This window comes from Stegastes partitus, unplaced genomic scaffold, assembly GCF_000690725.1.
Source record: "Stegastes partitus isolate 25-593 unplaced genomic scaffold, Stegastes_partitus-1.0.2 Scaffold1450, whole genome shotgun sequence".
In the NCBI taxonomy this organism is placed as follows: domain Eukaryota; kingdom Metazoa; phylum Chordata; class Actinopteri; family Pomacentridae; genus Stegastes; species Stegastes partitus.
The window spans coordinates 74241-86922 of NW_007579181.1; the positions used below are offsets into that span (position 1 = coordinate 74241).

At 45.5% G+C, this 12682-nt stretch overlaps 1 protein-coding gene across 5 annotated transcripts in view; it reads right to left on the minus strand.

The window, feature by feature from the left end:
* Positions 1–12: 12 nt before the first annotated feature.
* The window catches only part of LOC103370583 (eukaryotic translation initiation factor 4 gamma 1-like), a 41333-nt gene continuing 28663 nt past the window's right edge, over positions 13–12682 (minus strand). For all 5 annotated transcript variants that reach the window (XM_008299686.1, XM_008299687.1, XM_008299688.1 and 2 more), the window contains 19 exons: positions 12288–12421; positions 11863–11988; positions 11348–11758; positions 10304–10450; positions 9882–10115; positions 9674–9778; positions 7864–8154; positions 7652–7763; positions 7454–7568; positions 7076–7335; positions 6274–6401; positions 5458–5630; positions 4887–5012; positions 4715–4796; positions 4395–4493; positions 3370–3504; positions 2821–2902; positions 2520–2660; positions 13–1593 (listed from right to left, as the gene is read on the minus strand). In XM_008299686.1, the coding sequence (XP_008297908.1) occupies positions 1412–1593; positions 2520–2660; positions 2821–2902; positions 3370–3504; positions 4395–4493; positions 4715–4796; positions 4887–5012; positions 5458–5630; positions 6274–6401; positions 7076–7335; positions 7454–7568; positions 7652–7763; positions 7864–8154; positions 9674–9778; positions 9882–10115; positions 10304–10450; positions 11348–11758; positions 11863–11988; positions 12288–12421 (3083 nt within the window). In that variant the 3' untranslated portion in view covers positions 13–1411. The remainder of the gene's footprint in view (positions 1594–2519; positions 2661–2820; positions 2903–3369; positions 3505–4394; positions 4494–4714; positions 4797–4886; positions 5013–5457; positions 5631–6273; positions 6402–7075; positions 7336–7453; positions 7569–7651; positions 7764–7863; positions 8155–9673; positions 9779–9881; positions 10116–10303; positions 10451–11347; positions 11759–11862; positions 11989–12287; positions 12422–12682) is intronic.

The following is a 12682-nucleotide window of genomic DNA, read 5'->3' on the forward strand; positions in this document are numbered from 1 at the left end:
GCGTCTCGCACGTATTTGCAACGATCTTTATTATCTCTTCCAGTTTCGGACGTGAAAAGAGGCATTAATTTTCTTTAATTAAATATCTTTTTAATAAAGTAAAGCAAAAAAGTATTTACAAATTTTCAATTAAACTGTAATCAATGACTTGGGTTGGATAATTACAAGCACCTTCTGCCAGCTGAGGAGAGAAAAATATAAATACAGGGAAAAACTGCCACTTCGATTCAGAGGAGGGGGTTAACATCAGCATCGTCTCTTTGAAAAAAAACTCTCCGTCACATATTTACAGAGCTCTCCTGAAATACGTTCCACTCATGGAAGCAAAGAAAGGCCTTAGGATTCGTACTGTTAAACTTTGTTTTTTCATTAAAGTGGATTTTTGTCTCTATAACTTTATTCAAGTTTCAATAGTGATATTTTATCTTTTTAAAATTCAAACAACAGGCTTTGGAGGAGGGTGCAGCCGTGAGCCCTCGCTCTCGCTCTCCCTTTTCTCAGTCCACAGTTTGTTTTTTTGAAGCGCAGGTCACGAGTAAAACAGACACATTACAGGGTGAAAGGGGGCGAAGGGGTTCGGAGGGGTGTCAGGGAGGCGCCGTCGCCCCCCAGCAGCAAAATGGTCAGTGTTCGGTGGCCCTCCCCTCAGCGACACCGTCCGCATGAAGTCAGCGTGAAATCCTCGGGAGGCCACAACCGTTACTCCCGTCTGAAATGTCCGGTAGACAGCTCTCGCCGCTTTTCTTTGTAGTTTTCTGGGTTTTTTTGTTTTTTTCTATAAAACACACGCTCCAATCATCCAGCACCGGAAAACAGAAACAAAAAGCTCGTCGTCTACACGAGCGCTTCGTGTAGACCCAGCGCCGTACATGTGGCATGACAGTGTCGCTGCATCGCGTCCACATGGCAAAAGGGTGAATTCATCAAAAATATAGATGTGAACAGCCTTTTAAAGTTTTTTTTTTTTGTTTTTTGTTTTAATCTGTCATTAAGCAAAATGTCTTGAATAGTGTTGCCGTGGCGAGGAAAAGCCATCTGAAAACAACCTCAAAAAAATACTGAAGGAAACAGCATCACGGTGTCTCCCACGGCTTCTGGAAACGCTTCTCAGCATTCTCTCTCTCTCATATCTATTCTCTCTATTTAATCCCATATTTTTATTTATTTCAAAAAAGACATTCGGTTGCGCAGGGAAAACAAGAAAACCCAAAACAAACGAAAACAAAACAAAAAAAAAACGATCGAACGTTCGATCCATAATACAATCTCTCCCAGTTGAAGAATTTTTTTCTTGACTTTTTTCTGTTTATGCAGAAGGATTTTGCTGATTCAGACTCTTCTGAATCATCCGCAGAACATTCGCTCTCCCCAAGAATCCTTTCTGAGCTCCTCCCGGTCCTCCCAGCGGCCCCTAGCTGTTGTCGGATTCGTCCTCGGCCTCGCGGAGCCACATGAAGAAGGCGGTGACGGACTTGAGGGCCACGCCCTTACCCTGCTGCTCAGCGGGGTCTTTGCTGGACTCCCACTTGTAGAAGGCCTCCTCTTTGATCACGTCCTCGTCGTACAGGGTGTCAAAGAACATCCGCAGCAGATCTGATGGGGAGGAGAGGAGACGGGAAACGTTCAGGGTGTTTCATATTTAAAGCAAATTTAACAGCGATTTGGAAAGTCACTTTATCTTGTTTACTTCAGTAGAAAGTGTGCATACAGACTAGCAGCAAATGTCAACCAGTTTGGGTTCTGGTCCGGTACAGCGTGGCCAGTGGAGGAGTCTGCAGGCTCCAAGGCTGACATTCACGGGGTTGTGTATGAATTAGTCCCCCACAGGTGGCCTGTAAACACTGACTTCTACTGATACGTCCCAGAGCACCCGAGAGAAAACATTTGGAGAAAGAATAATTGGACGCTCCACCATGACGATGTGCATTCAGAACATGCACCACGACACACCGTCACGCTGCCCTCCACCATACTCCCCCAGTTTGGTCCCCTCGGACTTTTTACTCCTCCCCAAAATTAAATTCAAGCTGAAAGGTGGCTGTTCTGGCACAGTGTAGTTTAACCACTGTTATATTTTCCACATCTGTCAATAGAGTCCGAATGAAAATCACCATCAGCTCAAGTCTGCAGGAGTCCACGTGGACCATCCATGTGCATCTACATCCTGTGTCCATACAGCCTCTATGATGGAAGGACGCCGTGAGCATATACAAGTTGATCTGCTGTGTATTTACAGAACGTGTCCTTGAAGCTGACTGGAAGGTGGAACAACAACAGCAGCAGCTCTGTGGTGTCCACAGCTACTCACATATACATCCACAAAGCAGTGTCATGAAGCCTTTACAGAACTGGATGTAAACACAACTTTCCAAACGTGGCAGGAGCACTGGGAGCAGTGGATCACTGCAGAAAGACTACTTCCAAAGCTGCCAAATTTAAATCAGGTACAGCTTTGCTTTTCATAGCCACACCTCCCATTATCATGACAAAGGACAACATGAACTGAATGAGCTGCTTACTGGCAGGTTGCTCCATCTGCACCATCAGGGCCTGCAGGGCGTACAGGGCCTGCAGCTCCTTCTGCTCATCCTTCAGGTACTTCTGCAGCAGCTTGGCCCTCTGTTTGATCTGCTCACCGTCCACCTTGTAGGGGTTTTCACCTGCAGCACAACAGTTTGGGTTTTCAGGTCAGTCTAACACTGAAGCTGGAGCACACTGTGTTCCCAGCTGGCATATTTCCAACATCCTCATAGTGATCTCAGGCTTATCTCCATGTATTCTTTCTTAAATGAGGACTGTGAAAGGTGCACGCTGACTCACAGATAATTGCTGACTGGCAGATGCAGGTCATCAGCGCTCTGACAAACATGTTGGAGGAGGTCTGCTGCTCATCCAGGTTGGCCTACACACAGACAAATGTATTCACATGTGCAGAAAACTGGGATACATCAAGATGAAGACACAAGAAGCTGGAACCTGTAAAAATCCAATGAGTCATTAGTTGTGCAGGTACAACTCCCACTGCTCTGCTTCCTGTTCTACAGTCAGCAGCAGCTGCTGTTGCCTTGAACGCTTCCTACTGCAGCACTTTGTTTTCTCAAAATGGAAACCAGCTTGGAAACTTTCAGGACAAATAAATGCAATATATGAGAGTATTTGTTAAATAAAGTTCAGTGTCTGCAGGTTGTTGATGTCAGAACTGATATTAAAGGTTTCACTGTCAAAAGGCTTCAACATTACAAACCAGCAGCCACAACCAAGTCTGGCTTTATTTAGAGGAATCTCTACATTAGTTTTGGGTGAATCTGGTTGACAGAGATATCAACAAAGGTTTCTTTTTAAGCCTTCACGAATAAGGAGGACACCAACCTCAACCCAGTCAAAGATCCTCTGGTTGTCGGCCTTGTCTTGGATCAGTCTGTCCAGCTGTTTGGTCAACTCGGCTGAGCTCAGCTCCTTCTTCTTGCTCTTCTCCGACTCGTCGCCCAGTGTGAACTCCACATTCTGCACACAGACATGAGGAGTCATGCTTGTTGTCCAGCTCTTCTGCACAGCTAACCATCATACATTTATGACCTTTTTAATACGACACAAAACACCCAGTCAACAAGAGCAAGAACCAGTCGACATTTGTTTCACGTGTATCATGATGTTATCAATAATTTTCAGTCGTACAACCATTCTAGCTGAACAGATGAGCTGACTGACCTCCTAGTTTGTCATATAAACATTTGCTCCTTTTTCTGGTGTTGCATTTTATCATTTATATGTGTGTGTCTTATTCATCTTAAACTGAAAATCTGGGATTTCTTTAAGTTGATGGTCACAAAAACCAAAGAAACCTGACGTCGTAGTGGGTATTTTTGTGTGTATTTTTGTGTGTATTTTCCATCAAAATATTCCTGAACTGCGGCACTATTAGTAATTCCTAAAAATCTCATTAACTAATCACCAGTCATGGATCTGAACAGGCAACAGAGAAGCAGCAGATAAATGAATAAGTGCATTAGACGTTTAAAAATACGTCCAATTCAATGAGTCAATTCAGGAATTTAATATTCGGTCAGATGTGGGGATTTTCCAGCCAGGCTTTGCTGAAATTGCACACAGAAGCATTTTTAGTAATAATGCCACCACCTATAGAAGGAAGAACATAAGTAAGCCTGTTCTGATGAAACTGAAACCAGTGCTTTAACTCTTTACCTTTTCTCCCACTGGTTCTCCTCCACTATGTGAAAACCAACACGTTTACCTTTCAGACTGTCTTATTGGGCGTTCACAGCAGGGACCCCGTCCTGACCTGAGCGCCCCTTTTTCTTCTTCTTTTGTCTTTGACCAAACAAGGCTTCTCAGGTTTTTCCTACTGATGCTGAAGCTAAGGAGAGATTTCTCACCTTTTCTGTCACAAACTTGTTGACGTCGACGTCTTCGGGGAGGAAGTCTTTCCACCGGAGGCCGGCCTCCCTCCACATCGTTCCCGCCTTTTTATGGCTCTGGTGGGGGAGACACACACGTTTGTAGACTGATGGGCAAACACCTCCACTGATCACATGAACATTCATCTGACTTTGATTCCAACGTGTGTTCAATGTGTTGTTCGAAACGTTTTTCTAACCAAAGAAACACACCTGTGGAACTGAATTAAATCACGTGATAAACAGTTAAAACCTGGACACACAGCTTAATAAACATGGATTCCAGTGACCACTCTTACCATTCCTTTGCAGAGTAAAGTGAGGATGTCGACCAGCAGGACTCCAGCTTTGCCCAGTGGGATCAAAGGCTTTGAGATCTCCCTGGAGACCAAACGGGTCAGCACAAGTTAAACATTAAACTCCGACATTTACAGCAAAACTTAGCGTCACTTCACGAGTCCCGGGACTAACCTGAAAAGTTCTCCCATGGGGATGCCGCCCTCATGCAGCATGGGAGTGATCAGCTCTGCCAGGTACAGCCAGATGTGGGGGATGTCTATCGCCATGTCTTCAGCCACCTCCAGAATTTCCTGAAGCCTGAAAAACAAACACAGAGAGCACTGACATCAAAGTTCATGTGAGGACTAAGGAGCGAAGAACAAGCTGAACATTTCTCAACAGATGGAACCGCGAAGCAACGTGGCACCACGCTGACACCGACATATGGAAGCCGCCTTTCTTTGGCAAAGCAGAGGGGTTTAAAGACTGCTTAATTTCACCAACTGCTTCAAAAAAAAAATCTCTTTCGAGAGAGTAAGTCAGAAGCTACAGCCAGCATTTTCCCTGTGGGCCTCTGTTAATTTTAAGTCTTGCTGTTGTAAACTTTATTAGTCGACTCTTAAAACGGTGCAGTAATGCATCTCACAGAAAAGTTTGGTCAAGTTGAATTTGCTCTTGGTTTCGTACGTCTATGTTTACTGTAATAGCTGTCCATTAGCTTGTTTTTATTTGCGGCACCGCCTCTCTGGAGCTCCATACTGACCCTTTATAGTACTGCTGCGTTGGGAGGATGTCGGTCTTAATGAGCTGGTGCAGCAGCAGGCCCATGTGCTCCCGGGCGATGGTGCTGCGCTCCAGCGTCGACTCCAGTCCGTTTCGTACAAACACAAACAGGAGCGGAGTGCTGTTCATCTCCTGCACACACTGCAGAGCCTCCTGTTGGGACAGAGAGGGACAGACAGTCAGCGGGAGCTCGTAAGTCCTCTTCATTCCTCTGTCGCTGTTAGCTTCTGTTAGCATGTAAAGGCCAGTTCATGGTTTCTGCATCCGTGTGCGTTGGCCAAAGAGAACTCAGTTCCATCCACAGTACAATAAACACATTCACCTTTCACATGAGGATTTAGAGCTTCCTACGGTGTTTGGACACCATCGATAGGAACCGTGCACAAATCAAAGCACCTCCAAAGTTCAGCAGCGACAACTTGCATCACAACTCTAGTGAGGATGAAGTGTAAAGGTGTGGACGGTGTGGACGGTGGAGGATTTCTCCCACAGCTTTTCAGACACACTGCAGACTGCAGAGGGTTCATGTGGACTGTTGCTGACTTGGGCTAATGACAAAATCGATGTCTTACAAAAGCATGAGTTAGCCTTTAATGTACTCAAACCACACAGACTTATGAACGTTCAGCTCTATGGGTATTAGACAATAAAAATAAAGGTAATTAAAAATGGACTTTGTGAATAAAGAAGGTCAAAAAGTAGTTCTGATTATTGGTATTCCTTTGGACGGGTTATGGCTTCAGTTGTTCCTTCAATATTTTATTTTGTTTTCTAAAGGAGCGGGGAGTCGGCGTACCTTCATGTCGTTGATGTGGAGGTACTCCTCAATGATGGCTGTGGACTTCTTCTCCAACTCCTCCTCTGTCAAGGCCGGCTTGGTGGGGGTCGGGGGAGGTGGAGGCGTGGCAGCTGTCTCCCGCTTCACTGTTCACACACAAAACAACAACAGAAATAAACACCAATGCTAGAAACTGGAAGTTACGCAACTTTAGAACAATAAGCAAACGTACAAATACAGCTTCTGCAGCTTCTGCACAGTTTACAGGTGGCAGGAAAACATGCGTCTTCGCTGTGGCTAAGCTGTTCCCCAAAACATTACATCCACTGTCTTTGGCGTTCTCAGAGAATTTAGTTTTTATTGATGCATTTAAGTTGGGCAGGTGAAAGAAAACACCTGCACTTGTTAAAGTTTGTCATCATTAACTTTTAAAGTGACAATTTACACAAAAATGACAGACACTGACACTTAGATGTAAATTCTCTTTTTGTCAGATAAGCAGCCAGCAGGTTTCCTATGACCACATGTTTGTCAACTCCTCCATATCACGTGAAGAGAAGTGTTAATAAAATATGAGTGTAGAGGCAGACAGCCTCGCTCTATAAATATTCTACGAGTAGTTTTGCTCTATGTTTGTACTGATGCTGGAGTTCTGAACTAGACCTTGAAGTCTGCTCTCCTGATCCTTATTCCTGCATGTTGCTGCAGCATAACGCTTGTAATTCAGTTTATATCTATCATTTAGCATGGCAGGAAGATCTTCAACAAACATTTAACCATCTGATTTCGGCCTGTGCAGCAGCTGTGTCCTGCTACGTACCATTCTCTTTGCTCCTGGCCCGTTCCCTGCTGCCTCGGTCTCGGTCGTCCGTCATACTGGCCACTCGGCGTACGGGATCGGCCGACCCGCGCTGCTCTCTCTCGCGGCTCCGCTCCTCGTTCTCCCGACTGAAGCTGCGTTTAGTGACCTGCAGCCGGTTTCGATCGCGGTCGTCTCTGCGGTCGTCTCGTCGGTCGAAGCGGTCACTGCCGCGATCGGATCGGTCGAAACGGTCGCTGCGCTCTCGACTCGAGCTGTTTCTGTAGGAAAACACCACACAGTCACCGAAGAGACAACTTTCAACACAAAACAGGTACGAATGCAAATTCTGTACAGTCCCACTCTGTCTGCCAGCTGTTAGTGAGAACTGTTGCTCACCTCTGAGGAACTCTTCTGTCGGAGTCCAGTGAGGAGCCTGACGAGGACGACGGCTGCTGCAAAGCCGAGAACCTGTTCAGAGTGCTGGTGGCTGGACGGTTGCCTGACTCTGAGCCTGGAGAGGAAAATACGCACAGAACAAGGTCAGTTTCAAGTTCTGACTTGCTCAGCTTTGTTTTTGTTTGAAGCGCAACTTACCAGAATCTGCAGGTTTGGCGCTGGTGCCACCGCTGCTGCCCTTACCCCAGCTGCCCCATGTGCCTTTTCCACCAGGGGCCAGTAACTGGTTGTTGAAGTCGAGAACAGGAGTCTGAACAGAAGAAACTTTTTGTTAAAAACAAACTAGAAACTTTTTTGAACTTGTAGTTGATGATATTTGTAGTTGAACAAAGGCATCCTCTGTCTCTGACCTTTGTGATTTTGCTAAGGCGAGAGGTGTCGATAGGTCGGTTCTTGGAGATGGGGACCGTATTCCATCCCTCGTCCTGGGGAGGAGCGCCACGGCCTGGAGTGTGAGGGCCTCCACGGCCTCCGGGACCTCCTCCACCCATGCGGCCTCCTGGGCCTCCACTGGATTCCTTCTTGGAGATGAGGGCTTGCTGCACCTTCATCTGCTCCCTGTGCTCCTCCAGCTCAGCCTCTTTGTGGATCTGGTCGATGGTCTTGGGGCCCTGGTCGCCTCGCCGGGGCACCCAGTTGTTCTGGGAGAGGTGGGAGTGAACACAGGATAGCAATAAGAAAACAATAAGACAGCCTGGTTCTGACATGATTTGCCTTCACGAGGAGTTTTAGATGTGAAAATACAAAAAACTGACTTTTTAAGAGATACAAATCAGATTAATTAAATGTCAATTAAAAGTGTTAAAGACTATAAATAGGGTTGTTTTTCTGTCCATGTTACCAGTGCCTACACCAAAAGAAAATAAATGACGTGTGTGAGACTAATCACGTTGGCCTAACTTGCACTGAAGTGTTTGACATTTTGACTGGAGACCCAAATGCATCTAGATGTATGCTCCTCTTCAAATCCGTGACTGGGAAACTATTATAAGTACTGTGCTCACGACAGACTAGAATTAACAGGGATCAAGAGATGAACATCCTTCGGACACATAACTCTTCTCCTCGGTCTGTGCCAAGAAAGGAAAAAAAAAAAAGATTCAGTGTGAGTTACACAGTTAAACTGGGCCACCATACTGACTGGGAGCAGCTGATTTTGGCTTGTGAAAAGACCGAAGACAGCAGGTTTTGTAACACTGTGTGGGTGGGACTGGGAGCCTAACTACAGGACTGCAGCATTCCTTCAGAGAAAGAAGCTTCAACGCCACGAGACTGAACTGGCTTTACAAAGCTGCATCGAAATGAAAGGAAGAAGGTTGAGGGAAAAATGCGGGGGAACTACTACGAGACACACACACACGACACAACATAATCTTTTAAAGACTATGCTGAAGTGTTAATTCAGTCACCAGAGGATGAATTAACATGCTACTAGAAGACATGGTGTTGTCTCAGCTTATGGCACAGTGTAGCTCTGTGTTTGGGAGCTGCCCTGCATTAAAGAGCTGAGGAAGGCGTCTCTTTCTTAGCCCGTATACGAGACTCACACAGGCCAGGGCTACAGGACCAGTGCAGGCGTCTCTGGGGCTGTGTGTAGCACCACACACCGTCACAGACTACGTCCAAACAGCACAGCAGGAGGCATGTGAAAAGCTCCCAATGTAGGCCCGAAACAGAAGGAAAAAAAAAAAAGGCCAGAATTCAAAGAAAGTTTTTAAATGTAGCCGGCTTCGTCTAGACGTAGTCTTAAACACACACAATACCAAAGACTACCACTACCAAGTGCTAAATCACAAAAACCACGACTCTGGACTACAAGAGATGATGAATAATGCACCACAAAACATGCCCGTGCAACGAAGAAAGAACTGACTAAGCTCTGCGGACGAGGGATCTTTCACAGTATTTCAATTCCTTGTTAGATGTTGTTGAACTCGCATGAATGTGACAGTAGATCTTACTGATGATTGTCTGTTTTTGACATGGAGGGAATTAGTGAACATGTTTTGATCATTTCTGAAATGACTCCAGAACCAGAGACATTCTGACAACCCATCACAGTGACGGTTGGTTCTTCTCATATGCATGAAAACAGTTCCTACAGCTCTGTATGCAAACTAGCTTACTGTATACAACGTGTGAGTGTGAATCATCCTTTACCCGTCTCAGGTCCAGCACATCCTGCAACATGAAGCGGATCCTGGAGGTGGTCTTCCTCTCCTTTATTATTTTCTCCATCTGGTTGAAGTACTGGTCCATACGTGGCTGCAGACAACAACAACAACTTTTTAGCGGGTGTACGGTTTGTCTAACAAGCTGTTCGTCCTCCTCACACTCCTCAACTCTGGGGGAAATGTGTGTTTTGTACCTTGGCCTTCTCAAAGTCCAGGTCCTTGCCAATGGTGGACAGCAGTCTACACAGGCACTCCAGGGACTCCTCATCGTGGTTCTTAAGCAGCTTTACAATGCAGTCGTGCATGATGACCTCGGTGAGCATTTTAAGCTTGAACAGCTCGCCGATGAACTTGATGTTGCCCAGTGAGCGCCTCCTGGCCTTGTCTTTAGCGTCTTCTAGCTCCTCAATGAGCCGCTGCTTCTCCTCCTGCCAGGGATACAGTAACACATGTGTAATACAGACATCACATTGTTGAGAGACGGCTAGCTGTACCGCTAAACGGATTTAACCGTAAATCGTCACAATGCAAAATACAAACTTGATGCATGAATGAAATTATTTCCTTTGCACACAAATGAGGAACCCAGCCTGTATCTCATGACGCAACGCCCTACCGCTGATGCAGCTTCCAGCTCTTTCTGCTTCTTCTCAAAGATCTCATCATCATCCTTGTCCTTCTCAAACTCCTTCTGGCATCGATTTAGTAGCAGCTTGCGGAATTGCACAGTGGCTCCCGGCTTATCTGTGGTTTGGACTTTAAGCTGAGAAAAACCAAAAGGCAGAGAGAATGTCGATTAGAAAAAGGTAGAAAATGACAGAATGTAGTGTTAAAGCAGCTCCTCAGTGCCACCATCCCATCGCTTAGATCAGTGGCTCAGACTCGTGGCACTAATGTGAGGTCATGACTGGAGGTCAGTAGAAAGATTTGTACTCTACGGCCAACATGATAGAGACAACTGCAAAGGCATACCTGGGATTATCCTATATTATGTTTATTTCCAAAGAAGTTAACAAAAACAACATTCAAAAGTTTGCCACAAATTTGCTGGACTATCATGTGGGAACATGGCAGGTCCTGGTGCCGGACATCACAGAACAACCCCAAGAGTCCGAGCTGCCAGAGGTCCTGCACGAGGTGGGTTTAATTGTTGTGGCTCATCGGTTTTACCTGCAGTAGTACCTGATGAAGAACAGATTTCCTCATCTAATGACCAGCTTTTATGATCCTGTGGTAAAAGGCCCCAGCGTGATAAGATTTAATGCTCCAGTGCTGGTTATTAATCAATCTCAGAGCAATATGACAGACAGAATACTGATCAATCTAATCATTATTTTGCAGAAATTAGGTCCTTGAATCCATAATGCAGGAACAAGATATCAGAAAATACCTGCTACAGATCAGGTGAAAGATGTAATTCAATAAGATGAGACACAAAGGTGGGATTTTTCTTGTGGATTTCACCTCCATTAACTTGTTTAAATCGTATTTTGACCACATAAGACATCATCATGCAGGCGAGTTTATGATTCACCTTAATCAAACATAGCACTGGGCTCTGTGCACAGCCACGTAAGTAAACATCTAAACCCTAACAGCCTAAGTGTAAATATTAAAGCTTATTAACTCATATGTCCACAGTGGGCGTGGCACCACTTACCCCCATAAGGCAGCGGCACATGTTGGCATAGGCCACCGAAAAGTCTGGCTCGGAGATGGCCTTCTCGAAGGTGAGGTCGATGACTCCTTTCAACCTCTCCTCAGTGTCAATAGTCAGTTCCGTCACCTGTTTCATGAGCTGTTGAAACTTCTGAGGGGTCAGTTTGTTGAGGATGCTGCGGACCCGTTTGAACAGGTCCTGGGTCTTAGCATTCTCTGAGTCGTTCTCCTCAGTCTCCTCCACCGCGCGGCTGCGAACGGTTTTCTTTACTGAAGGCTTCCAGGCCTTCTCTGCCTTGTTCAGCTGAATGTCGTCATTGAGTGACATGCTGGTGATGATCTTCCGTGGTTCTTTCCTCTGGATCTGCTGAGAACGACGCGGACCACCGACTCCGATGCCCATACCTGGAGGCTGGGGGGAAAGAAGCAGGAGGGGCATAAAAGACATGAGTTTACTCAAGGACTGTTATCTTCATGAGCAGAATGCCGGATAACATAAAGAAAAGGTAAACCTACGGGTCCTCTGCTGCCTCCTCCCATGCCAGGCCTGCCAAGGTTGGCAAAGGAGGGCGTGAAGTCTGGACCACAGTTCATCCCCGGGAGGCGACTGGGGTCAAGCTGACGCAGGGGAGTCTTGTTAGCCTGAACACAGAGAGAAACCACGAATGGAACTGATTTAGAATATTCGCTAAGATGTATTTTTTGGTGGTTTATCTTTTCAGAAAGAAGCACTTTAATCACAATGCACCAATGCTTCACCAAGTGCAAAACTAGACTGTTTAAGGTAAGAGAAGACAAGAATATTAGGAGCAGAACAACGCAAACCACACTGAGGCAATAATGAAGGGCTTCACAAACAGACAAAAAAATAAACATTGAGTTATGTGCATGAGAGAAACTATTCAGGGCCAAATGCATGTCTTAAGAGCAAATGTCTGCACCTTGTCCAGGACAACATCGCTGATGGCTGGCAGACCCTCAGGCTTGTTCATGCTGGCGGAGATGAACTGGAATCCCAGAAGAAACTCTCGGTCATATTTCTTCTTCTCTTCTGGGTTAATTGGCTTCCATTGTTCTGAAACAGAAGCATAAAACACAACAAGTTATTTTAGAGGTTACACAACACATTTAAGTTACTTTCTTTCTGAGAAGAAAACAGAAATGTGTTAGAAATTAAATGTTAAACTTAACACAGCAGTGCTGCACAGCGGGGGAGAGAAAGTGACCCGTTTGCCTGATAGATACTCTAATAAATCATAATCTCAAGACAGACCAGCAAATCAATGAATTCATAAATTCAGTTCGTTAACACAAAGTGCATCTTTCAAATACAGTC